General features: G+C 47.2%; 1 protein-coding gene across 5 annotated transcripts; it reads right to left on the reverse strand.

The window, feature by feature from the left end:
- On the reverse strand, window positions 1-27,459 carry LOC133501842 (CUGBP Elav-like family member 2). Of its 5 annotated transcripts, none has more exons than XM_061821919.1 (14): window positions 27,112-27,459; window positions 17,258-17,448; window positions 8,911-8,993; window positions 7,622-7,670; window positions 7,021-7,155; window positions 6,264-6,343; window positions 5,269-5,430; window positions 4,323-4,383; window positions 3,992-4,126; window positions 3,522-3,650; window positions 2,919-3,095; window positions 2,659-2,805; window positions 1,982-2,187; window positions 1-725 (listed from the first exon to the last, which is right to left on the reverse strand). In XM_061821919.1, exons 1-13 carry the CDS (start codon window positions 27,183-27,185, stop codon window positions 2,060-2,062), a joined length of 1,551 nt encoding a protein of 516 aa, XP_061677903.1. In that variant the 5' UTR covers window positions 27,186-27,459; the 3' UTR covers window positions 1-725; window positions 1,982-2,059. The 5 variants fall into 5 exon arrangements, with proteins under 5 accessions (XP_061677903.1, XP_061677904.1, XP_061677900.1 ...); XM_061821920.1 differs by having other exon boundaries at window positions 2,659-2,802; window positions 27,112-27,458; XM_061821916.1 differs by lacking the exon at window positions 27,112-27,459 and adding an exon at window positions 25,590-25,896.
- Window positions 27,460-27,527: the final 68 nt, after the last annotated feature.

A 27,527-nucleotide genomic window follows, 5' to 3' on the forward strand; every position in this document is an offset into this window, starting at 1 on the left:
TGAGCCAATGTACCTTTTATTGTGCCATCGGTAGTTAACAAAATACTACACACACTGAATAGTCGTGGAAATGAAAAACAAAATCGACTTTTTAAGTAGACTTCGTGGAGAAGAAAATACTAATAATAATCATCTTCACACTGCCCGCTTAATGCGCAGCTTGTTAAGAGCGACGAGACGGAGTTTTACTGGTCAAGGAGAAAAACTACAAAAATAAAGAAAAGAAAAAGAAAAGTGGTTTCCAAGCCTTTTGTTTTCTTGAACATATTGCTAATGGCACCAAATAGCACAGCCGGCGTGCCGATCCCTGTATTGAACCTTACCGAGAGAGGTATTAAAAAGAAATGGTTAAAAAAAAAAAAAAAAAAAGAAAGAAATCCCACAGGTTTTTAAAAACATTCAATGGAAACAAAAAGTTGAACGTAGGTACGTTTTCACATTAATTTTGCTTGACCTCTCTCCCATCCGTCACATTTCAGTACAAAAGAAAACGATGATGAACACGCATGCAGAAACAAGAAACGAGGTTGTGCTGAGTGGGCGGGGCGGGGCGGGGCGGTGCGGGGGCCAACGATTGGTCAGGCGAGCTTAGAAAGACATCACAGACAACAATGGCGGCGGCGGTGAAGATGGGGAGGAGGAGGACGGCGGGGAGCGCGCCTCGCCTTTCAACGTCATGAAGACATGCTAGGCTAATGATGAGAGGACAGGCAGGGAGAGGAGTTCTAAAAAATAAAAAAATTAAAACAAAGGAATACAGACAGACAGACAGAGAGAAAAGAAAGGACAAAGGAGAAAGGAGAAAGGGTTAGGGCCACGGCACAAAAACACAAACATCAGCACCAGCAATCAAGACGGAGCGGGATTCCCCCTCAAACTAAACGGCCGCGCGCGACCAATTTCGATTCGTCCGACAACACCGGCGGCGGCCTCGCAATATTTTGACAACCATCTCATTCGTTGATCAATAAATTGCTTCGAGCCTTTAACTTACATTTTCGACAGATTGGGTTAGGCCTCCATGAAAGCAGTCCGTAAACATATCTTAAGACATTTGCAAACATCTGCTTTTACTTTGGAAAACCATCAACATTTGTTGAAGGATAGAAACTGAACCCATCACTGTAATAACGGGCATCCTATGAAGAACCCGTCCACGTTCGACCCGGTAGCCCTTCTTTCACATCCATCGGTAAATCAGAAAAGTCGCTTGCTTAAATGGATCGATGGAATCACCAATTCTCTAGCTGCTCCCCTAGCTCAGGACGAGCGTTACAGATCGGCGGCCGGCGGAGGGTCGCAACCGAGAGACGGGAAGAGTCCCAGAAAGGCGTTGCGAGGAACCGCAGCTCCTGTTTTCAGGGGAACCCCGACACAAGCGACAAACGCTAACAGGTAAACGACGCACGCCCACCATGCCGACCGCCTCTGCGGGGGCGCACACACAAAAAAATAAAAAAAATAAAATAAAATAAAATACAAGGACTGAAGGAAGTGACAAAATGGACGCCCCCCCAATGCAACGTACTTGGCCACTAAATCATCGATTTGGCGTTGGAATGACTGCAGGAGGGTGTTAATAATAGAAAGATAGAAACGGGAGCGGTAAGAACCAGCCGTGATGCGGACGCCAGAAGCACGACGGCGACTCGGCTTGTGGATTGGTCCTCCTAACCCGGGTCATCCTTAGCCAACCCGTCTAAGCGTGAGCTGAACGCAATGACAAAAGCATGCCCGCCCGCCCCCCCCCCCTCCCCACCACTAGCTTCCTTCAGCGACAGCACCAACTCCAGTGATAGTCGTAAATAATCGTACAATAAAACATTTCAGTCAAATGGCGAGCGAAAACAGCAGGAATGAAATACAGTAGATGTGAAAATTAGCATTGCAAACGTTTTGTTTTAAAAAGGAAAGCCGCAGGGCTCCTTTCTCCGCCCCCCATGAGTCTGTGCTGCGGTGACTGGGCGGAGGGCGAACTTACCCTAGCATTGCTAGCATTAGAGCCGGGGAGGAGGGGTAAACAGGGAGGGTCGGGGGGAACGGGCGGGGCGCGGGGGAGTCAGTAGGGCTTGCTGTCGTTCTTGGAACGCTTCAGCTGAACCTTCAGCCGCTTCATTCCGATCTGGAAGCCGTTCATGGCCTGGATGGCAGCTTGCGCCGACACGGGATTGTCATAGCTGACGAACCCTTAAAAAAAAAAAAAAAAAAAAAAAAAAAAACAGTCAGATCTCACTTTGGAGGAACAAAATCTGTGTGTGTGTGTTCAGAGGGTTTAAAAGAAAATATCTCGAACCCGAGGCAGCGGCTCAGGACAACGACGACGACCCCTCTTTTCATCCCTTCCAAATCGGAAGAGACGCAATAATTTCGCCTCCAACAAACATGGCTAACGATAAAACCGGGGTCAAACTCTTAATTTGGCCAAAATATTACAAATGTCTGGGGGTGGGGGCGGGGGGTAAAATAACGGAATCAAGCAGGTACAAAAATTCAGGGGGGTGTCTGACCGACTGGGAAGACGTTGCATTTTGTAACATTTGTCGTCATCTTTCAAAGGACTGCGGGAAACCCCACCGCCCATTAGCATCCAAGAAGAAATCAATTTCCGTGCTGCTGACAGTTGCGTGCGCGGCCAGCGGGGGGCGCTGTATCCCTTACCAAAGCACTTGCTCAGATTGGTCTGTTTGTCGATGAACACTTTGGCAGACACCACGTTCCCAAAGGGCATGAACATCTGCAGAAGGTCCTGGTCCCCGAACTCCTGCGGCAGGTGGTAGATGAACAAGTTGGCACCCTCTGGCCCTACTCCATTGCGGTAAAAACAAACGTCAGGATCTCACGTCAGCTCGAGCCTTGGGGGGAGGAAGGGAAACAAAAAAAACGGACAACGGCGGATCTCGGCACCGCGGCGCGCTCACCTTCCTTCTGGTGGCCGGGGATGCTCTGCTGCAGGAGAGGCTGGGGGTAGAGGGAGGGCAGGGCCGAGGCCGTGTACTGCTGCATCCCCGAGTAGGCCTGGGTCAGCGCGTCCATGGAACTGGCCGCCGAGCCGTTGGCCATGGACGAGCCCAGGCCTCCGTTCAGGGCCCCCATACCTGCACCCGAAGGACCCAAAAAACAGGACGCGCGGTGAAGCCGCCGCAGACGCCAGCGCTGGGAAGTAACCGGGCTATAGCGTTCGAGTTCATTTTGCAGTTCAAGTTGTCCAAGTTGGGGGGGGAAAAAAAAAAAAAAAAAAAAAACACTTTTTTTTTTCCCTACTCCTTACTCGGTCAAAATTGGATCGTTACTCTTTCCTTAACCGACGCAGATGACGACGCTACGTAAACAAGGTTGAAGCCAAAAGTCAAGCATGAGTGAGAACGTGGCAAACGGCAACACCACGGGAAGAACGTGAACCAGCGAAGGAGGCAAAGGAGCCACGGGCGCAGCAACAGCCACAAATGCTTCATCATACGTCCAAATATTTTGAACACAACGATGTACAACGATCCGACTTCTGCGTGCTCGGACATGCTTACCGCCGACGCCGCTGGTGAGAGCGTTGAGGTTGTTGAGGCCCACAGAGGCCCCGGTGAGACCCTGCAGGGTGCCCAGAGATGCCAACGTGTTCATGGCCGCGCTGGCACTGGAACCCGCCGTCGAGCCGGCTGGTGAGAGGGAAAACACGACGCGTGGAGTCAACACGGGGCAGCTAGTTTATGTTACCAAATTTAGTAAAAAAATAAAAAATACATTCATCAACAGACAGCTGAGTCTTTTACAAAACCTGAAAGTGTTTCCTCCATAATGTTTTCAGTATATTGTACACATTTTTCTCTTTATTAATATTGCCACGTAGGTCTCATATCAGCAAATTTTGCGATCGGCAATCAATTCTACAGACTTGTCAGAATAATCAATGATCACTTCTGTCCGTCCCGCGCAAGCAGACATCACGTTGCGGCTCGGGTCCTTCGGGTGTTCCGTGCACGCGCTAGTCCCGACTCACCCGGACTGGCCAGCGCTCCGAGGGCGCTGGTGGCGGCTGACAGGCCGCTAGTGGAGGTCGGGCTGCCAGAACTTTGCGCCGCTGCGGCCGCGGCGGCTAATGTGGCCAAATTCTGCAGCTGAAGGGGATTCACTCCTGAAAGGAAGAGTGAAGAAATTCAACCGACGGCGCCGACAAATGCAGAAAAGAAACAAGCTGACAAAAGATCGAGACGATTGGAGTCATGCGGTACGGAGTCAAGGGCGCACATGGCCGGCCGTGGCATCGGGGGCTCCGCAAGCGGTCCAAGCTCGATTCTTTACGGCACCGAAGCCTACCTCTGAATACTCACCTAACCTCTGAATACTGTTGAAACTGGTCTGGTTGCTGGTGGAAGCGGCCTGCTGCAGCAGCTGATGGGAGGAATGGAATTACAAACGTGCGGTTAGGTTCCAACAATTTCATGTGGGGTCGGGGGGGGGGGGGGGGGCTTATTTTATGCCAGGTGGCGACTTGAAGGGGCAAGCGGAACACAAATAGATCGGCCGCTCGTGTTACGGTCGCACGCTGGCTGGTTGAAGATGAAACGAGTGCCATACATTGATGTCTAATTTTTGTGTTGCTCCATTTCAGGCATTTAAATGAATTTCTTCAAATGTGTATTTTAAAGCAATTATTTTCATGGGTTTTTACAGTGTCAAGGTAAGTTCAAATCTAGTTGTGTGCCTTCACTATCGTGTAATTTAAGACCAAGGGGCAGAGAAATTCCCCACGTACGCTACAGTGATAGTGGCCAGTCCCACACAGCAGAGCGACGATATACCTGCGCTGCGCTGCATGCGCCGTTGCTGCTACGTGCGTTAAAGGGGCAACCGTGTGACACTTTCTAACTAATATAGCGTCAAAAGCTAAGTTCCTTTTTTCCCCCATCCACGGCACTCGACATTGCTTAAGATTAAGTTTGTGGACATTCATTGGAAGAAATTAACAATTGTGTGCTTGAATATACGTGTAATTCATTTTTGGCTACATAGTAATGACCATATCTATGCTAATAGCATTTTAAAGCAAACTTCAAGTAGGTGTGGAAAATCTGCCACTGATTTTTAAGAACTTGAGAATGTGTGTTTTGGTCACTTTAAAAGTATGTTCTCATGAGGGACGGCGGGTGAATCCATCTTCACCAATCGCAGGAGGGTCTGGAACATGCCCCCCCCCCCACACACACACACACACAATAAACGGGTTCACCGCATCAATTCCGCGGCTTTCTTTCGGCGCCGTAGGGTGACACTTACAGCCAGGTACTGAGGCGTGAGGCTGCCCAAGCCGGCCAGGTTCCCCCAGGTGGAGGCGCTGTTGAGCTGCTGGATCTGCTGCACCAGCTGCTGCTGCAGGCGGCGTTGCTCCTTATCCCGCTGAGTGTCGGCAAACTTCACCACCAGAGGCGAGGAGCAGCCCTGAAGCGACAGACATGAAACCGCTTCAGAAGCACACAAAAACGAGCGTGGGAAACCAGGAGGAATGTGCAAAAACAAATGAAAATTAAATCAGGGTAAAAAGGGGAGGGGGCGGTCAATCTTCTATGCCTGATTTTTTGTTTTTTCTTTTCCTTGATGGCCGCTGAATTCGCATGAAAGCTAACACAAAGAGGACATGTGCCATGCATAATAGCGGAGCCGGGTCACGGGACGATGCTGAACACAAGTGAAGCTTTTTAAATGGAGTCCACACATGACAAATGAAGACAGCGATTTCAAATCAAGACAAGCAAATGGCAGCAAACGTCGACGGGGAAAGAGCAATACAATAATAAATAACACAGTCTTGACAAACAGACAGATGCAGGAGGACACAACGGCATGCGCTGCAAAGTCTTCGAGTCCAGAGCCGTACAGGGGGACCGGACTGGAGGGGGGAAAATGGCTTCCGACTACTAAACAGGACCAATTTCAATCGAGTGGGACGAGACCGTTTGCAACGTCTGATTTATTCCCGCTCCACTTCTGAGACTCTCGCAACGATGTTGGGACGTGGAAGCGGAGACTCGCTTGAGCCCGTTTTCAACTTGGGATGGTGTGGCTCGAGACGTCAATCCAAATTAATTCTCACCTTGCTGGGAATTCAGCAATCGTGTGCAATGTTTAGATAGAGAGAGATATATATATATATATATAGCTGGATGGCTATGGATCGTCTGTTGCTGTCTTTCCAACACACGGGGGCGGCAGAGTATGTGAGAAAGGGGAGGGGAGGGGAGAAATAGGTGCCGAGGGGGGGGGGGATACAGTACCTCCATAGTCTGAGAGTGATGCATGGTTTTGATTGCATTCTGTGCCATTGCCCTGGTAGCAAATGTGACAAACGCACAGCCTGTAGGGGGGGGGGGGGGAGGACAATAGGAGAGGGAGGGGGTGTGGGGGAGGGAGGGACAAGAAGAAACAAAAACAAGACAAAAAAAGGTTTGGACAACTCGTTATGAACCCCCAAAAAAACACATTACAGTCACAGAGAATGCACACAGAACCACCCTGACTGGTTAGCACACAGAGAAAAGAAGACAACAGAACAGTAACATGAGCACGCTGACTTGACAAGATTCAAAAAGGGCCACCCGACGCTGTGTGGTGAAAACACACACATTTAATACGCACACACACGTAATGCACACAGATACACACCTACGATTGTCATAAGGAGCTGCAAAGTATTTCAAAAAGGAAACGTATTAAAGGGCCCGTTCGACATCCACCCCTTTAGTGGCTTAGCAACCAACGCCCGCTTGAAAGCCTCGTTGGAGATGTGATCAAGGGCTAATTCCGGCCTTGGGAGCGCGCGACGGAAGGGGTACCAAAAGCCCAGGCAGGCGTCTGTCGGCCGAGCCCGCCCCAAGTAGGCGGGCGGGCGGGCGGGCGGCCGGCAGTCGCCAAGGCGACGGGGCCCGATGTAACCCGCCACGAGCGTTGCGCCAATTGAAAAGTGTTTGATTGGAGATGTACCGACTTCAAAAAAAAAAAAAAAAAATGAAAATGGGGTTGGGGGCCAGTTACCTCTACTCTGCCCGTCCGGTCCGCGCAGGATTCGGCACTCCTCCAGCTGGCCGAAAGACGAGAACATCATCCTGACCTCGTTCTCGCCGTATTTCTTTGAAACCATTCCGATGAAGAGCTTTCTGTCTTCTACTGCTGCAGAGAGACACAAACAAGAGTTTCGGGTTTTTTTTTTTTTTCCTACTTTCACGATTATGGCACAACGAAAAGAAAAAAAAAAAAAAAAAAAAAAAAAAAAAAACCTTGCACCTTTGAATCACGCCCGCCCCACCAGCCCCCTTTTCTTCCCAGTGTCGCCTTGTCACACTGGCACATTTTCAACCTCCAACTCTCAGGGGCAGAACAAATCTGTACAACTTGCGAGCTTTGTTTTCTTCCCCGTTTGCTCCTCCAGGCAGAAGATGATGATGTATCATCCATTTTTGTGCCCCCACCCGCGCAAGCCTTTAATCCAGCGAGCACTCGTCACCGTATAGAAATGATCCAGCACATCCATTACCTGAACTAGATTTTTCTTTTTATTCGGCCTTCGTCAAAAATAAATACCTAAATGAAACCAAACCTGCAGCCCCCCCCCCCAAAAAAAAAAAAAAACACTCACCACTCGTTTTCTCACTGTCAGCGGGTTTCATCTGGATAGGATGATGCATCTGTGGAGGAAAGAGGAGAGATGGGGGGGGGGGGCTTATTTAATTGGTCCAAATGGAAGCGGCCATAATCGTCCACAAACCACGAAGGCGCTCGGGCTCGTTATCTCGCATCTCTCTTCGCACTCCTCCGAGCGTCTCCCTGCGCCAACCCCCCACCACTCGCCGCAGCATTTAAGAGGGATTCAGTTAATAGCGAAGGTTCTAGTTCTGTGCTTTGTCATCGACTGCTCGCGGTTCATCTGCATCCCGACCAGAAATTCACCTCCACGCAGCCAGATTTTCTCCGGGGTGGGGGGCAGGGGGGGATAACGCATCTCATTAGATGTCTGCGTGTGCCGTCGCAGCACATTATAAATAGGCCAGGCCGCGTCGAGCCCCAGCCGCACAATAATAATCTCGGAACATTTCACTCTTCATAATGCGAGTGGGCGGGCGGGGTGTCTGCAGAACAAGCGCTCAAGGATCTGACATTTCTTCACCGCAGCTTTTTTTTTTTTTGTCCTCGCACGACTTCATCCCAATCAATTTTTTTTTTTGCGCATTTTACCTGCCATGTGGCACCAAAGGAGGAATACAAGCGGCTCGTACGTTACGTATGGAAAAAAAAGCGGAGGTGTGTTTGGTTTGTGACAAGCGCTAAAGAGAAGCAGACAGATGGCCCGCTCGGCATGGCCGCTGGCCGACGAGAGAGAGAGAGAAAAATCTGGAATGGGCTCAAGCTCCTTTTTTTCCTTCCATACGGTCAGCGCCATCCAAAGTGAGGCACCTGCAGCCGGTGCCAGCGAAGCCGTTACGCCACACTATTTGAAACGTCTGCCTGACGGATCGCACTCGCTGTGGCGATCCGGATCATTTGTCAGCCCCGCTTTGATATTTATACGCAACCTAAACAACAGCGCCGCTTGTTCGCCCCAGCGGACCGAGCTATTGATTTTAATTGACGTGCGCTGTTGTCTGCTATTGATGAACTCAACTGGCAAAGTAGTCACTTGGAATGGAGAGGAGGCAAGGTGAAATTTGGACCGGTCTAGGCGGTTACTTTTCGAGACTCCAAATAAAAATGGCCATCAATGATTCACGACGGCAAGGTATGAATAATTTGTTCCAGTTGAAGGTGAACAAGACCTTCAATTTTGGTCGAGCCAATTTCAGCCAAACGTATTCCAGTTTTTAGCCAAGTCAGGCTCCCATTTTTGGGGTCGGCGCGGCGTAACGTGACCGCCTCTGTGTACTCGCTCACCCCACTTAAGGTCTTTATGTTGTGGAGGGCATTCTGGGCATCCAGTGCAGCTTTTCTTGTATAAAAAGTTACAAAACAGCAACCTGCATAGAAAGAGAGACAGACAGAGATGGGAAAGAAGGGGGGTCGGGGGGAGGAAACAATGTTAAAGCACAACTGAACAGGCAGGACTGCAAATACCGTAATTTGCGGCCTACAAGCCGTGACTTTTTTCACACAGTTTCAACCCTGCGATTTTTGCGCATCCCCCCCCCCCCCCCAACGGCGGCGAAGGGGGCACTCGATCCGAAAAGGTAAGAGTGAGACCGGTGGAATATATGTGCCGAGGAAGTAACTTTTACTGGCCATGTTAGTGCTCTGTGATTTTTACCGCCGTTTTTTTTTTTTTTTTTTTTTTTTAAACCGGCCCTGTCAGCGCCACACTAGCGTTAAACTCTGTGTACAGTCTTTCTTTGTAAGTATCTCATATTTCAACCTCTCTCGCTCTCTGGGATAGTCACATCAGAATCATATTTGTCAAATATTTCAAAAACACAGGAACAAAACAGTAATTTGTCTGAAGCAGGTGGAGCCGTTCAAGTATGGCGACAGTAAATTAACAAAATACTTCTGAGACAGAAAAAAAAAACACTGAGCAATAAAAGGTCACTCGTAATTAGTCAATGCCGGTACTTTTTTTTTTGGGGGGGGGGCAATTGTGGATGGTTAATATGATACATACGTTGCATCGTAGCACATGGTGAATAAAGGTTCAAAACCGGCTAAAATCAGGTGCAGCAACGATGTAAAGTATCCCTTGTGAACATATCCACCAAAAGTGGTGCCGACGTTGGAAATGAAGCAGATCAGAAAACTGCTGAAATGGATCGTGTGGGCGGTGGTATGCTTGGTGAGCATCAAACCGGGATAGGGCGGCTCCTTACCAATCAGTATTTTGACCTATTGAAATCATCGTCAAGTGGCAGTTCATTTCCAGGAAAAGTTTCCTGTTTTGGAACATTTTCAAGATGCCCCATCTTAACTTCCAATTCCAATTGACCAGAATGCAACGGGACATTTACGGGAAATGTTTCACCCCCCTTTGCAACCCAAAAGGGATGAAAGCCATTTCGGTGCACGTCACATGTGAGCAACACGTAGAGCTCACTTGTTGGGACGGTTGGAGGCTGCTGTGCGACCTGACCGGAGGGGCGACCAGGCGAGTGGGCCGACAGTGGAAGCCCACCGGTCAAGATAGCCCTCAGCGCGTAGTGCGGAGCGGCATCTTCGATCCAATCTCAAAGCAAACAGCCATTGTGAAGGAAAAACAGAGGAAAAAAGTAAAGTGGTGGGGGTGGAGTGGAGGGGCTCCCATCCTTCCGTCCCAGTAGACCGCCGGTGGCGTTCCAGCCCGTCAGTTTCACTGGGATGGGGAAGTGGAGCACTGCAGCGTCTCTGACCTACATAGTGTATATTATGCTATTGCTGGAAGCTCTCGGGCAGCCATGGGGGGGGCAGATGCAGAGACGCATTTGCACCGTCAAACAGCCACGGCTCGTCGGGTGCTCGTTGAGTTTTAGTGACTGTTTCAGATGATTATTTTATGACCCGTGTTTGGCAACTTTAAAAAGAAAAATTGGAAACAGAAAAGGGAACGACTGAAAACGAGACACGGTTTCAACAACTAATCACACAAAAGCACAACTAATTATCTGCAAATAAACATTAGCCTGATAGCATCGAGTCGTCCCCACTTCTCAGACCAGAGCACGTCGTCGAGAAGCAGTGGCGGGCGGCGGGGCTCGGTCGTGGGGGCTGGGGGTGTGCAGAGATGGCAGGATATTCAGATCACACACGCAGCTGCGATTGGGCCAGATTAGAAGACATTAACATGTCAATAGGCCATCACAGCTGAAGCGCCACATACAACGGAGAGGAGGAAGACAGGAAGTCGGGAGGGTTGGGGAGGGGCATTTAAAAAAAAAAAAAAAAAAAGGGGGGGGGGGGGGCTTTGAACTGCTACACTGTGACCACCATTGTGTATGGGTGGGGTGGGGAATCAATGCCCTTTAAGATTAGTTGAACTTTGCGCATGTGGCAAGCACGCTGACGTCACTCCTGCTCTCCCACACACATTTTGCCTTCATATTTGAGCGAAACCCAGCAGCACACTTTTGGAAATGTGCTGCAGTTCCTCTCCAGGTCAGAGGAGTTGCTACGCCACAGGGTGGGGTGTTCTCAGCACTTTTGGTCATTTCCAGTAGCCGTTTTTTACGTTTCCTTCCGGAACGAGCAACAAAGCAACAGCAACGGTGACGGTGACAGTGGAAGCGTGTCTGCCTGAACAAACGCCCTTAAATGACCAGATGATACGTTTAATTGTTTGGCTTTTGGGGGCAGATCGCCAATCAGGGAGTTCCATCACAAGAAGAAGCAACAGCTTGTTCATTTTGTTTGTCGGTGTGCCGTGAGATTTTTCACCCGTCAAGTATGCGCCTTGGCTCCAAAAAGGTTGGAATTCGCCACTCTGGTCAATATCGTGTGTCCAACAAAATGACAATGTTTCCAAACAACATGAGCTTTTGCTAGGCTACGTAACATTTTGACGGCTTACGAGCTCTGTCGTGGTAAAATTAAGTAAACACATCCCAAGTAAGCCTGACACAAAGTCCTTTCCTGTCCTCAGCACTGGAGTAAGTCCCCCCCCTCCCTCCCCTCCCCTCACATTTTCTTCTTATAATACAGTTGGGCAATCCACTTGTGTAATCATCACCACGGTAACCAGCGTAGTCATGTCGCATGTGAGTTTACAAGATAAAGCCAAATGATCGTAAAACACGGAATGCGGTGGTATCGGAAAAAAAGATTTTAATGCAGTCGTCTGAAGAGCAATTTGTCTTTTAGTCCGATCCGCACATTATATGCCATCTCTTGGCCACTTCGTGTTTCCCATTGCACCATTTTTTTTTTTATTTTAATATAACTATTGGCCATCAGATCTTTACAAAAAACAACAAATGTATAGGTACTACTATATAAAAATAAACTAGCTTTTGGATTTTTACATACTGTGCACGACTGTGACGCGGAGTAAATGTCTTTCTTGGAGCCGATCGATGATCGGCGAATTAGGAGATTGAAGCCGATCGGCAGAAAATGCCAATTATCGGCTGAGCCAATCAGGCTGATCAAATCGATGTAAAGTCTATTAATTATGCCGTAAAATCAATCAAGTAGGCGGCTGTGTAGGTGGTACTTGGAGCCGGGAGGAACAGTGAGTACGTCATCACAGCATGTGACTAAAACGGAACAATCGCGAGAGATGAGCTCCTTTTTTTTCGGCGCGTAAGGTGCCATGCGGGCGTTGAACACGCAACCTTGCGGGTATAAAGTGGCCTTTACACAAACACATGCACAGATTTGACTGCGCGATTGCTGCCATTTGCTTTGACGGCAATGACAGCCTCGTCGTCACGCATTGGTCAATCCAGAACGATCCACCTTATTAGCTTCTCAACTTGGTTTAGCAGTAAGAAAATCACTTTGTTAAAGATTTCTTTTTCTTTTTTCTAAATGGAACTAAAGCGCGTTTATTTTCCTGGAGAGTCAAACAGGATCACAAGTGGTCCCTTGAGACGCACTGCGACGCCAGGCGTGAACAACCACTTGGGAGATAATCACATAAATTGCGTCGCCTGTTCTGGCCTGAATCGTGCGAGCCATTCAGGACACGCCACAACGACTGCAGAGCCAGAAACCGTCAAGTCAGCGGTCACAATTCGGACATGGAGAGAGCACATCTAAACTGGGCTGTGCTCCACAACCACTCAGGGTTCGGGCTCGGGCGGGCCTCCGGGTCGTCAGAGTCACTCCAGCGTCCACCGAGTGCAAACAACGTTGGTGATGTGGCGCCGCCCCGCACGCTGTCTTGACTTTGTCCACCTGCAGTTACTTAACGTAGACAGAATGCTTCCAGCAGCACTTTGCAGCCCAGCAGAAAGCGGGCCACCCACCACTTCGCCGTCTCCACATCAACAATTCCACCAGGCAACGGCGTGTACAGACCACTTGTGTACCCTTTTTTTTTTTTTTTTAATCGTCAAATAAAATCTTCTTCTTCTTTTCCTTTCGGCTTGTCCCGTTAGGGGTCGCCACAGCGTGTCATCTTTTGCCATCTTAGCCTATCTCCTGCATCTTCCTCTCTTAACACCCCAACTGCCCTCATGTCTTCCCTCACCACATCCATAAACCTTCTCTTTGGTCTTCCTCTCGCTCTCTCTTCCTTGACAGCTCCACCCTCAGCATCCTTCTTCCAATATACTCACTCTCTCGCCTCTGAACATGTCCAAACCATCGATATCGTCAAATAAAATAACTGTTCCTTAATGTATAGAAGTACCAGGGGTCCGCAGTACATGCGGGACAAATTGGGCCGAAGGTTGGAATTTGGTTTCCCGTGGACCAATTGCAAAAACGCTTGCTTTTGTCACCATATGTGAAAATGTCTCCGTGCGATATTACTTGTGGCAGCGATTTCCAACCTGACTTTCAGGTGTACCGTGGGAAATCATCACATTTTACAGAACCGCTCAAAAATGTCATCAGTTACAAAGGATAATGTATCTGATTTCCTCCATTTATGCAGTCAGGCACAGTGACAAACCGAACAATGACATATTACATATTTATTACTTTTATCAGTACTGTGAATCTACATTTTGTTTGTTGGTGTGCCAGGATATTTATTTACCAGTTGTAAAATAGGTACCTTTGCTCCACAAAGGTTGGAAAATTTGAAAATTAGAGCGATAGTCGTATTCCTAAACATATCTCCTCAATCTTTTTGTTTCATTAGCCAATCATCTGGCTGACTCACCTCGTTTAAAAATACCCAACAAAACTCTGAACGGTTCTCAAAGTCGACGCGTCGAACTGACCCTAACGTTTCAAACAATGTCACGGGGTATAAGATCTTTTTAAGGAGTACATATTAAATATTGCACTTTTTAGTCAACTGGCCGTTCATTGTTGTTATTTTTTTCTATTCAAAATAAGGACAGAGAAAAGATCTCCAGTAGTTGGCGCCGTTCTAGCGCAATAAAAAACAGCCAATTGATGACGAATTGTTTTGAGACCAACAAAAGGTTGTTAGTAATCCAGTTCAATGAAATCAAATTAAGTATAATTGCAGTCATATATGCAGATTTGAAAGAAATTGTTGAAAGGCAAGTTGAGATCCGAATGAACCTTCACGGGCGTATTCTTGGGACGATCAACAAGATGGTGCAAACGCTTTCAGCATGTTAACGCTATTTATTTGAAAGCCAAAGCGCAGATGTCCATGTATAATGCGTTTGGATTTTATCCTGAAGTAATCCCCCCCCCCCCCCCGGCAGGGTGTTTGCAGCGCGTTACTATAATAAAGCGTAGTTTTGAACAATCCTTGCTGCTACTCTACCTTTACAATAAATAGATCACCTTGCCAGACTTTGTCAGGACGATAACCGTGCACACTTCGACCAACTCGTCAAAGGATCCCATCCACTAGCAACTAGTTACGTGAGGTTCCCTCCCTCGACAACAATTTCTTGTGCTGTGCCACTCCTTTTTCTTTCAGTTTCTTTCGTTGTCAGGACGATAACCGTGCACACTTCGACCAACTCGTCAAAGGATCCCATCCACTAGCAACTAGTTACGTGAGCTTCCCTCCCTCGACAACAATTTCTTGTGCTGTGGCACTCCTTTTTCTTTCAGTTTCTTTCGTCGTTGGACGATAACCGTGCACACTTTGACCAACTCGTCAAAGGATCCCATCCACTAGCAACTAGTTACGTGAGGTTCCCTCCCTCGACAACAATTTCTTGTGCTGTGGCACTCCTTTTTCTTTCAGTTTCTTTCGTCGTTGGACGATAACCGTGCACACTTTGACCAACTCGTCAAAGGATCCCATCCACTAGCAACTAGTTACGTGAGGTTCCCTCCCTCGACAACAATTTCTTGTGCTGTGGCACTCCTTTTTCTTTCAGTTTCTTTCGTCGTTGGACGATAACCGTGCACACTTCGACCAACTCGTCAAAGGATCCCATCCACTAGCAACTAGTTACGTGAGGTTCCCTCCCTCGACAACAATTTCTTGTGCTGTGGCACTCCTTTTTCTTTCAGTTTCTTTCGTTGTCAGGACGATAACCGTGCACACTTCGACCAACTCGTCAAAGGATCCCATCCACTAGCAACTAGTTACGTGAGCTTCCCTCCCTCGACAACAATTTCTTGTGCTGTGGCACTCCTTTTTCTTTCAGTTTCTTTCGTCGTTGGACGATAACCGTGCACACTTTGACCAACTCGTCAAAGGATCCCATCCACTAGCAACTAGTACGTGAGGTTCCCTCCCTCGACAACAATTTCTTGTGCTGTGGCACTCCTTTTTCTTTCAGTCTTTCGTCGTTGACGATAACCGTGCACACTTTGACCAACTCGTCAAAGGATCCCATCCACTAGCAATAGTTACGTGAGGTTCCCTCCCTCGACAACAATTTTTGTGCTGTGGCACTCCTTTTTCTTTCAGTTCTTTCGTCGTTGGACGATAACCGTGCACACTTTGACCAACTCGTCAAAGGATCCCATCCACTAGCACTAGTTACGTGAGGTTCCCTCCCTCGACAACAATTTCTTGTGCTGTGGCACTCCTTTTTCTTTCAGTTTCTTTCGTTGTCAGGACGATAACCGTGCACACTTCGACCAACTCGTCAAAGGATCCCATCCACTAGCAACTAGTTACGTGAGGTTCCCTCCCTCGACAACAATTTCTTGTGCTGTGGCACTCCTTTTTCTTTCAGTTTCTTTCGTTGTTGGACGATAACCGTGCACACTTTGACCAACTCGTCAAAGGATCCCATCCACTAGCAACTAGTTACGTGAGGTTCCCTCCCTCGACAACAATTTCTTGTGCTGTGGCACTCCTTTTTCTTTCAGTTTCTTTCGTTGTCAGGACGATAACCGTGCACACTTCGACCAACTCGTCAAAGGATCCCATCCACTAGCAACTAGTTACGTGAGGTTCCCTCCCTCGACAACAATTTCTTGTGCTGTGGCACTCCTTTTTCTTTCAGTTTCTTTCGTTGTTTTTTTAAAGAAGCTCTGAAACTGCGCATGTCCCTAATCTGCGAGTGAGCGAGTTGGACGATCCCACCAAATTTGCCGAGCCGCGTCGAGACCGAAGGTAGCCCTCCGGTCTCGTCGTGGCTTCTACGTACTCAATTGACTTTGACGGCCATCCGGCGAAGAGAGAAAAGAGATGAGCCCTACCGAGTCTGTCGCAGCCTCCCGCAGAATGCCTTGCTTTTGGTCAAAATCATTTTCAATCCAACATTTCTATTGATATTGATCACCTGACACTCACGACGTATGTGCACCCCCACTTTCCCTGACACGGATGGTCTGAGTCACTCATCCTCGCCTCCGTAAAGATGAGCAAGCAACACTTTGCCGGATTGTCCTCACTGGAGGAGGACGAGGGGCTGCACGACAGCGGTCGCTAATCAACTGTTAACACCGAATTAGCAGATCAACTGAGAAATTCATATAACAGGAGGTGCACACAAACACAGATATACAAATACAAAACGACAAGACTTGCTGAAGGGCGCAACTCACACACATGATCTAACTTCCCGCTAATGATGTCACTCACGAGGCCACGCCCCAAAGCGTACATGGAGAATACTCCATCCAGTACAAGCAGTGCTACTACCCACATGAAAGCGTTTGGTGGGGCCGGAACGGTGTAATGACGTGTCAATTTGCTTCGATGGAGACAACTGACTTGATATCTCAGTACATTTGGTGGCGATCATTACTCAAGGAATCGCTGTAGTGCTTTTTGGCAACCCTTCAATCGCCGTCACCGCCCGGTGGATGTACAAACAAGATGGAGATTCTTCTGACAATAGAAATGCGAGCACATCGAAGTGTCAACACTTAACCATTTCTAATCATACTAAAGAACTGCACCACTTGGTTGAAATGTTTTTCTTTCATATTGCATACCCGAAGAGACAAACACGGACGCAACGAATAACCTTGCTTTTTATGCGATACAGCTTTTAAAACCATCACAGTTGAGGAAAAAGGAAATCTTCCTCTAATGCGGCTTATGGAAATGGGTTTTAAGACTACTCAATGCCGTCATGCGGAAGCACAAACACGGCTGTGCCGCAAAAGCAGACGGGCAATGTTGCGTATTGCCCGAGGGGGGCGGGGGGTTGCTTTTGCCGGAAACGCGACTCTGGCTGATGGGCGGCGAACGAGTTCACGCTTAAGCGCAAATTCAAGACAACGGCAAAGGTTAGCACCAACACGTGGATCCTACCTTTGCTCTGAGGGGGGTTCTGGGTGCGATCGCGAAGGATGTTGATCTGATGTACAGCCCCGAAAGGCTCAAAAAGCTCCTTGAGTTCCGTTTCCGACCAGGAACGAGGAATCTGTCCCACAAACATCTTGATGGAGTCCGGGTCCGGCTGATCCAAGTGTTCCGACGACCCGTTCATCTTCATGCCGTTGCTGAGTGGAGGAGGAGGAGAAAAAAAGAAAGAAAAAAAAAAAAAACAAACAAACAAATTGAGATTGCTTGCGAAATGTGAGAAATCCAGTCGCTCAACAAAGTAAATATTTGTCCGCTTTCCAGACAACTGTCACATCCAGTACAATCACTGAGGGTTATCGGCTTAATGTTCCATGTTCACTATTGATCGAATCGGTGGAGTGGAAAGAGGCACGTTTTCTGCCGATGCCCTTTCCAAATGGTAGCAGCTTAAAAGAGAGCCGGCGGGAGGGAGCCACCATCTGACGACTGTGAAGCCCCACGCCAAATGTGTTTACAATAAATGCGCGGGAGACATAAATCATTCATCGCAGAAAGACAAGAGCTTGACGAGGCCTCACAAGAATTGGAGGAAATGTGCATGGAATTGAATGAAAGGCTGAATGGTAGCATTTCAACTAGGATACACTTTAGGGTACAGCTTATGGATACTTATTTTCTGATCGAAATCGCAGTTGTTTTTGTTTTTTTTAAGTTTTTTTTAAGTTTTTTTCTTCTTGCAGGACTCCCGAATGATCCCAAATCTGTGTTTGAAGTTTATATCTTGCCAAACATGCAACTCGTGGCGAGGTCACGCAAAATCAATCAGCTCAGAATGAAGAAAGTGCAGGGATTAAATCAAAAATTAGCATTTCCATGTCGCAGTCATCCATCTTCCCGGTTTTTCATGTGGAGCTCACGACGTGAACCGGGAGGAATGCGACAAGGCGTGCTAAGCTAACTTACGCCGAGCCGGTGCTAGAAACGAGCGCTTGCTGGTTGGCACGGCCCAACACTCGCGTTACACGTCTGACACGTAGCTACTGCTAAACAGGTGAAGAGCTTTTGTATGTAGTCCATTAAAAGAACATGAAAGTCGAATCAAAGTTGATTAATCGATGATGCACAGGGGCCCAAATCCTTTTTATAAATGTGACGGAAAGGTTTCATATAGTCATACAGCGATACCTCTACTTACAAAATTAATTTGTTCCGTGATCTGAATTCTTCGCAAGTAGAAGCACTTTTTACATGTAAATAGCCCAAACTCATGATTCAACACATAAGTCACCATTGCGCTAAGTGTATTTGTAATGAGTGCCAGACGGATGAATAAAGTTTTCCAGAGTAGAACGTTGCTGTCTGTGCATTATGGATGATTACATCTTGGCAACAAAGATGGCGCTTGACTTTTCCACGCCCTCGTCGCTCAGCATCATTTTAATGCAGGTACGATGCTAGCAAGGCTAACTGCTCTCCTCATCCACAACAAACTTATTTTTGTACTTTCAGACCCAGAAAACTCAAGTCGCTCTTCTGGCCTGACATTTCGCCGCGCCGCAGAACGTTACATAATTCATCGACAGTAACAGATGAGCGAGTCGTAAGCGTTCTGCAAATTGGTCGACTGGAAGACGAGAGCCCAAATACGTCACAAGCGATCAGGCGACTTCAAGCTTCAAATTACTCGATTCATCGGTTTAAGGCCTCACCCTAACTTTTCTTACACCAAGCATAGCTTAAGTGCATCGTGTTCATTTTGCGTCACATGGATAAGCAGAGCCGCGTGAGGTGGACGAAAGAGGCAGAAACTTATTGAAACGACCCAACTCACTTCATTGAATCCGTGCGTCATTTGAAATTTTGGCTTTGCTATCCGCCACCCAATTTGGGGTAAAAACCTGATGAAAACGTTGTATTTTAAAAGAGTAGCAAATATGCGATGGACATGTCATTATCGGGTGCCCTGAATCTAAACAAAGACACTTAGCCGAGTATGCAACTAAATTATGGCAATTTTCCCCTCACAAAAAGTCATCATGACAATCCAAACTACTTTGACTGACTGCCCCGTGAAGGAAAGAAAACAATAGCATTTCAAAGCCAGAAATGAATCCATCTATTGGCTTTCAGATCAATATATTGTACTTGGCGCAGAGAAAGGATGAAGAAAAAGACAGCACAGCGTGTTGAAGACCGTGTTTCCGATCTTCAAAGAAAACGGCCCTTTTGCACACAGACCTCTGGACGCGAGCCATCCATCTCTTACAAATGGAGCCCAGACGTTCCGCCGAAACACCAAACTCCTTGAGGGATTTGAACGACATGCTAACAAATAGCACTTCCGCCCGCTCTCCTCCCTGAAATCCGAATCCACGCTCGACTACGGAAGCTTTGATTCCCACAGCGCTGTCGACATAGCCAAATGACTCTGGAACTGCGCGGCCTCCCAACGTCCCCGACAGACTAAGCAGGCACCGCAAAGCTTTCAAAGCTCCACGACTGACTTGTTCGTGACACTTTGCGCCGCATTTCCTCCTCCTCCTCCTCCTCCTCCTCAGGCTCACTGGGGATGGTACAGGGAGTAACCCGTGGCTCCGCCGGCTCAGCGGGGGAACAATCGCGTATTGTTCCCCACGCTGCCGAACACCATTCACCGCTCGGCTACGAGCACAATGGGCCGACTCAGGGGGACGCTTCGGAATACACGGGAGGCTAACGTCGGGGTGTGCCACAATTTCAGCGCTTTAGCGTTCTGCCGCCATTTTGCTGTTAAGAAAATGGTGTCACCGAAAATAGAAGGGCTTTGAAGAAATCCTCTCCAATGCGAGTCTTTTGCTCGAAAACGCAAACATCCGTGTCGTTTTTGGAGTGTGTACCATGACAGAGCTAACACTCAAGCACCGGTTTAAGCACTCACTCAATTGATATACGGTTCACATCTTTATTTGTCGGAACGCACAGTTCATAGTGAGAGAAGCCTCCATAACAGCTATTTCACACCAAACACGTTTTTAAAGCGGAAACCAATTCAAACTGATGGAACAAAGGGTGGCTAATTATGACATCGCACAGCAACCCTTACCTAAAAATACTAGAAGAAAAACAAAAACAAATAAAAGACATCGTACTCAACGGAAATACTAGTTGGTAATTGCATTCGTGTGCGCGGCCTGCTAAAAATGTCTTTTGGTATTTGAGGTTGGCTCAGTCCAATCAATACGACACATCGTAGTTAAGGGTTGCTCTTTGTGGTGCGTTATGGCTGTGGCCTCACGTGGATGTGTGATCGCCTCATCATCATCTTCCACATACACACATTTATCGATAACGACTCTGGGAATCAGAAGCTAGTAAAAACTCGACAAGCGTTATGATGTATTCAAAAAAAAAAAAAAGAGGCTCGTAACAAACAAAAAGCTTGCAATAATGGTTTTGAAATAGACTATTTGATATTTTCCTGGGCCATGTAAAATAATGCAGTGGGCTGAATTTGGGCACCGGGCCACCACTTTGACACCTGTGCAATACGAGGACAGAAAAACGAAGTCATTAAGGGCCAGTAATTTGAAATCTGATCAAACAAACACTCCCATTTGTGGCTCCGTGCCTGTGATGTGCACTCAGTGGAGGCAGGTTAGGCTAAGCCTCATCTGACATCATTCAAAGGGGGGGAAATGGGCAAGTGGGGGCGGGAATCAATTAAAATATTTTCTTTTCTTTGTGAACTTTTGGTATCTGAACTAAATACATGCATATACGTGCGTTTTTGTCTTCAACTGTGCAATTAAAAAGAAAAAAAATTGTGAGGCTGCAAGGAACAACTGAAGCAGGCCGAGCAACTAAACTGAAAGTTCAGGCATTGAATAAGTTAGTGAGTCAAGAGCAACCATCCATCATGTTTTCGAAAAGGAGGATTATATTTTGAAATAAACAAAGTGGGCTTTCAATCAAAGCAGGAATTGCAACGGAAACCTCGTGGCCAGCTCGTCAACCTTTCAAACTCTTCCAGAATCGACAAAGTTGTGCCACCAATGCATTGTCAGCACTTAAAGAGTCAAAACGACGTCAGCGGCTGACGCGGCGCGGGCCAGCAACACTATTTGGATTCCGAAAACAACGGGAAGATCGACGCATAGCATCCACGTGGCCCAGGCAAAAATGAGATCTGCCCACCGCTGGGATTGGCGAGTGCCGACTGCCCCCTCCCCAGAATATCCATCCAAATCATGTGATTTTACGCTGAACAACCGATGACGGCGCCATCGCCGAAGGAGCAAAATGTTCAGGACGTGGGGGCCATTATCTTGTTACAGTTCAAACCACATGTTGGGCAAAAAATGTCAGCAAAGGCAAATGCATGTCATCGCCTGAGAGCACGAAACGGCAAGGCCGAGAAAACGATGGCCATGGCCGCGCTTTTTGTGCAGGAAAATCAACCACAGCGGCAATTGAAGCGTTTTGCTGACGGGCCAAAAAGCGCCGATGCCCTCCGGCAGCTGACCCGCCTCCACGGTCGCGCGCTTCCCGCCGCATCGGCCGTAAAAGCAGGTGATTTATCGAGACCATGTGTCTGTCCGGCCGCTGAGCTCTGACCGGGCAAGCACGCCACCGACACCTCCGCGAGGCCACTAATAGCACGCCGGTCCGCCTGCTGCTCGGAATCAACGTTACCAGAAAGTCCTCCACATCATTTCTACAATTTGCACGTCAATCTGAACTAACTGAAGGTAAAGGCCAGTTTTTGGTTTTTTTTTTAACCCCCGATACAATACTGATCCTGCACACTTGATCCGAAACGATATCATTGTGCCGGCCCCGCTTGCATGAACCTTGCCGCAGGCTCCTTCCTGACCTCTAAGGGGCAGCGTGGTGCACACGATGAGATACGCACTTACGGGAACTACAAAAGTAGAACAATGTTCAAATATTGTTACACGTTTTCAGTTTATAGGATAAACGCATATTTTTTTTGTGGCTCTTGCAAGTTTGATCATTTTTGTTAGCTCATCAATAGCATTTTGCTTTTTGTGTTTTATAAAAACAGCCCGTGATCTACATACAATGTAATTTTATTGTTTTTTTTATATTTTACATTGAACGTCAACCGGACTCCTCTTACTCTTTGCTCACTGCACCAACCTCATACTGCATACTTATTGTGGACTTGGATTTTGGACAAAAACTACTTGAGACATTTGAAGGTATACAGATAATGTACAGCAAAGGAATATTTTTTGAGCCAATCAGAATTGAGAAGACCGTGACACAAATGTAGCTGTTCTTCAAAGAGCCTTAGAATAAACCAGGACCGATCGATGTTTGTGTGTATTCAAGAAAAAAATGGAGCCGTTATAACAATATTCTTCCACACAAAACTTTCCACTGTCCATACTTTTAAGACCTGGAAATTGATGAAATTCCATACTTGCATGAGAACCCTTTATATGACACACACCTGCCATCGAATCTTGTAGTATCTCAGTCAGACATATCCGTATCGACGTACGTCGTATCCCGTCTTTTACAATCGCCCGCCTTTATCTTGTCAAATCAAACAATGTCTGGTGGGCGTGACCAGAAAACGTGTCACCTTTCAACGGAACCAACAAACAAACAAACAAACAACGTTCTGTCGAGTCATGCTCCAAAGCTTTGGCAAACTTAGACGGCGTGAAGAAATGTTAATTGCAAACACGGGAGGCGACGCCACGATAACGATATGCAATCCCATTTGTCAAGATGCGCTGTCGGTGATCCGGGATAAACAATTCCAAGTTCAACAAATTCTCTAAATGATGAATCGATTATGAAACGCCTTTCATTTGATCATCAATTACTTGTCAATTATTTGTTGCAGCCTGGCCTAAAGCAAACAAGGGAACTCAAGTCAGGTCAGGACTCGTCCTGCCAAGTGACCAACATTAAGCGGAGCGCCGAGACGGTCAAAACTTGAACAACACCCACCAACCGCTGTGCTGCGCGAACTAGCGTCTCGGTAGGGGTCTAATGGACCAAACAGCGGGAACCAAGAATCGCTCGTTCCAATCGCTTTGAATGCCCCGACACACACTTTACTTAACCGTGCGTCGGGATCTTACGCCGTCAATTACACTACAGCGATGTCGCCATAATTAAAATATTGATCGTAAAGCTGTCGTCGTGGGGGCAACATTCCAGACAAATGTAGCTTTCGCCTCTTACAGCGCAAGCAAATTTTGCTCGCTAGCCCGAGGCTGTGGCGACGAGCCGCATCGACGCTGCTGGTACGCTTTTACTGGACACGAAGGCCACTGGTGGGGGCAAGAAAATGCGGGGCGGGGGGCAGCTGCTACCGATGACCTCGAGTACATAACGAGTTGTTCTAAAACCAAATTCGATTTATAGGGAGGGGAAAAACATCCAAAAAGCGCCTCCTTGATGATCCACGTAGCGTTTTATGAGAAGCTTCCAGCACGAGTACCACGTTGTGCATTAATTAATGTGGAAAAACCCTGCGGTCCATTTTCTTTTCAGTTTGCATTCCAGCAATAACTGCCCTTCATCTTAGCGCCGTCTGGTTTCATTGTTGCTCGTCCCCCGTGTGTGAACAGACGCGTTCAATCAACTCTTTCATTGGCCCATATGCTAACAGGCCGGGCAGCATCTGAGGACGACGACGCCTGCGCCATTAACTCCGTAATGGCACCCGCGGTCCCCGGAGGTCGGAGATGATGATGCGAAAGTAAAGCCGGGGCGAGGCGGCGCTTAAACTATCAATTTGTACGTACGTCTCGGAGCAGACAAAAAAAAAAAAAAAAAAAAGAAAGAAAGAGGGGCAATTACACCTTCACTTAACAGCTTCCTGGACTTATTTCTGTTGCGAGGGAACGTTGGACGGAAGACAGAACGCCGTGCCGACGACAACTAGGCCACCAAATGAATAGCAGGCACTAAATATAGTCGGCGTGCAGCACACACGAGCTAGCTGCTCCACAAACGCATCAATCCAGAGAGGAGAAGAGGAGAGGGCCAGGTTTCCAAGTCCGACTCACCCACTGCAGCGATGTGCCCTCATTCAAACGGACAACTTTTTTAACATTTGGACACGCCGTCATTATTTGTTTATTTATTTTTAAACAACCGCAGAATTCTGGCGAGCGAAGCGTGCGCGCTTCCGTTCTTATGTAACGCCACCCCACATCGTCTTTTGTTTGCGAGTCTTGCACAAATCAGTATCTCGCCATCCCACGGCGGTGACAGCAGGGAGTAAGATTAATTTTTGCGTGAGTATCCTCAATATCAGAAAGTCTTAAATAGTGTGGAATCTAAAGTCACGAGAATTCAATCGAAATTTGAAGGGAAATTGTGTCGTTAAAAATAAAAATAGCGCGTAGGGTATAGCGGCTACTCCCTAAAACATTTGCAGAATCAAGTATCCCATCACTTGCGTAATTAGTCATTTATTTTTTTTCTATTACTCTTTGCATATGGATTATTTTTGTCTCCTCGAGGTCGCCGGCCTCACATGTGGGTTAACTCACAGGGTTATTTGCTAAATTGTTGTTGCTATTACATGACGTGTAGTCACTTTGTAAGCAGCAAAGTAGATTCGACACACATACCGATAATCGGGCCAAACTTAAGCAGCTGTACTCTCTTCCAATCCAACCCGGCAAAGACACCGTTCTTGGATGTTTCTAAAAGTTTATCCTGAGCAGCTGTCGTGTGTTGTGGTGTTTACCAAATGTGATTTTTTTTTTCTCCCTGCTCTGCTTAGAACACAGTCTAAATGTCAAAGCCTGTGCAACATTTACAATATTATGCTTTTCCTACATAAAGTCGCCTCCACCTTATTTTGGACCATAAATATGAATTTATTTGTATTTACAAGTGAAAACAAGATCAGAGTCTGCCCTAACATCATCGTGAAAGTCAAGACCCGCCATCTTTGCTAGCTTTACACTTGTTTAGCAGAAATTACTTAAAAGATTGATTGAGTTCATAAATACATTGGCAATTGTGTGAGACCGGAGCTGATTTGAAAAAAAAAAAATTATGTGGACGATTGTAAACCCCAACAAAACAGCAGTCAAAAAAGTTCCTGGAACAAGACTGCGTTTTCGCCATTCAGCACGAATATCCAGAAAAATGAAAAACGATGACTGTGACGTCTCGCTCAGTCACACGTTGTCGCCCTGAGAATAACGATCCGATTGTCAACAATCGGACAGAGAAATCAAATGTCAAGTGGGTTCAAGTCTAGTCCAAATCACACAGTTTGGGGGGGGGGGGGGAAGACACACACACACACACACACTTCAATGTAGCACCCCGGAGGACCTCACAGTCCTGGCCTTACCCGTGTGGACGTTGCATGTTTTCGGCATGCCTGCGTAGGTTTTCTTCAAGTACGTACTCCATTTTCCTCCCACATCCCAAAAACATACGAGCTAGGTGGATTGAAGGCTCTCAATTGGCCAAAGGTGTGAATGTGGGCGCAAATGATTGTTTGTTTATGTGCCCTGCGAATGGCTGGCGACCAGTTCAGGGTGGACCCCGCCTCTCGCCTGAAGATAGCAGGGATAGGCATCAACACAAAATAAACTAAGAATCAAGGGATTGACTTCAACGTATTAATTTTGGAAAGATTTCACCAATCAGTTCTGATTACGATAAACAATGAACACTCAATTCGCAAATATTTCTGGAGGGCCAATTAATACTTGTGAAAATGTTCCTATCCGTGTATCAAAAATGACATTTAAGTATTTTCCAGGTATAATAGTGTTCACTGCTAAAGCGCAATCCATCAACGGTGGTGCCACGAATTGTATATCTTTGTTTTTGGTTTATTTTGCAATTCCTGAGATAGACTGGGCTCCACTGTATTTCGTAACTAAGCAAATGGTTTTTTTTGGTATTTTTTTTGGGGGGGGGGGGCTTTGAGGGGTCAATTAACGGGGAAGAAACTTTGTTAGTGACGACGGGTCCCTTTCAAGCTCGTTCACAGTCACCTAGTCAGAAATACATGGCCTGAGCCTAATTTCTGTTTGCAATCGACCAGTGACCCCCTTTTTAAACCAAAACGTTAAGAGACAAGCCTTATTTTGTGTGTAATGTGCAAATGGTCGTCCCGAGGTTGTTGTTGTTGACATGGACCCGACCCAGTCACAAGACCTCCATTAGAGGCTCAATAATAAGGGAAGAAAAGCACGTGGTGTGTTGGTTCCGTGGTTAGGTAAGCCGCCCCAACGTTAGCTAACTGCCTGGGGTAGGCACACAAAAAACAAAACCAGAACAAATGAAAAGACCCACATAAAAGCCGTTAACGTGAGGCAACTTGCGCAAAAGCTGGACTACATTTCCCCTTTCAAGTGTTGACGAGCGGATTGTGCAGTTTGCCGTCGAAAACTTGACTTTTGCAGAAACTTCAACTCTTTCGCTCGCTTAAAACGCCACATTTGTTGTTTTTTTTAACCCCCCCCCCCACAACAATGGAAAGAAGCGACAAGCACATGTCAGAGGAGTGACTTTTGTCGCGCTCTCGCTAACATTGCTAAGCTAGCTGCGAGCACGCACACACGCACACACACAGTCCATTTTATATCTTTTACTTTCCTTTTGACTTCAAATATGAGCACCGTCGAGTTTGTTTTAACCCGATGCGTCTCGCGGTTATTTCAACGAGCAATTTGAATTCCTCCCGTATTGTCGACGTGAGATTAGCCGGCCGCAACCGTTAGCTTCTCCAGTTGGAGCTAATATGCTACGAGCTACAAACCCAAACGTTTCATCGTCGCCTCCAAACACAATTCACAAAGATGGAGAGGAGAGAGAGAGAAAAAAAAAAGCAGCATTGACCAAGTGCTGCCGTTACTTACATGGTATCGCCCGCTGCCAGTAAACGACTATCAGTCAGCGGTAGATAATCCAGGTTATACGACGTCGAAGTCATGATCTTGTTTGATGGAAATAAAAAAAATTTTTTTTTTTTTTTTTTTAAAAAGCCGTCTAATGTAACAATGAGAGCACGTCCGCGCACACTCGCATGAAGGCAAAGACGACGAGCGAGAACAGGTGCCGACCGCCGAGACGCGACGAAACGACGAGGGAGGAGGAACGAGGGCGTCTTCGTCTTGTTCGCGCAAGTGCATGTGGGGGAGCGACTGGCTTCCGCTTCGCTCGCTACTTCCGATAAGCGAACGACAGCCGAGGGAGAGCGCGGAAGGAGGGAGGGAGAGAAAGAGAGAAAGAGAGAAAAAGAGAGAGAGAGAGGAGAGAGGAGAGAGAGAGAGAG

Source organism: Syngnathoides biaculeatus, chromosome 6 (genome assembly GCF_019802595.1).
Source record: "Syngnathoides biaculeatus isolate LvHL_M chromosome 6, ASM1980259v1, whole genome shotgun sequence".
Taxonomy (NCBI): domain Eukaryota; kingdom Metazoa; phylum Chordata; class Actinopteri; order Syngnathiformes; family Syngnathidae; genus Syngnathoides; species Syngnathoides biaculeatus.

Bases quoted from the DNA above. Each gene is read 5' to 3' on its own strand.
- LOC133501842 (XM_061821917.1), bottom strand. From the start codon at position 25,675: ATGTTTTTGGGATGTGGGAGGAAAATGGAGTACGTACTTGAAGAAAAC. The intron at 8,994-17,257 runs GTAGGATCCACG...CTTTCTATGCAG, and splicing joins GAACCCCCCTCAGAGCAAAG to GTTGCTGTTTTGTAACTTTT. The intron at 5,431-6,263 runs GTACTGTATCCC...CTGTCGCTTCAG, and splicing joins ATCACTCTCAGACTATGGAG to GGCTGCTCCTCGCCTCTGGT.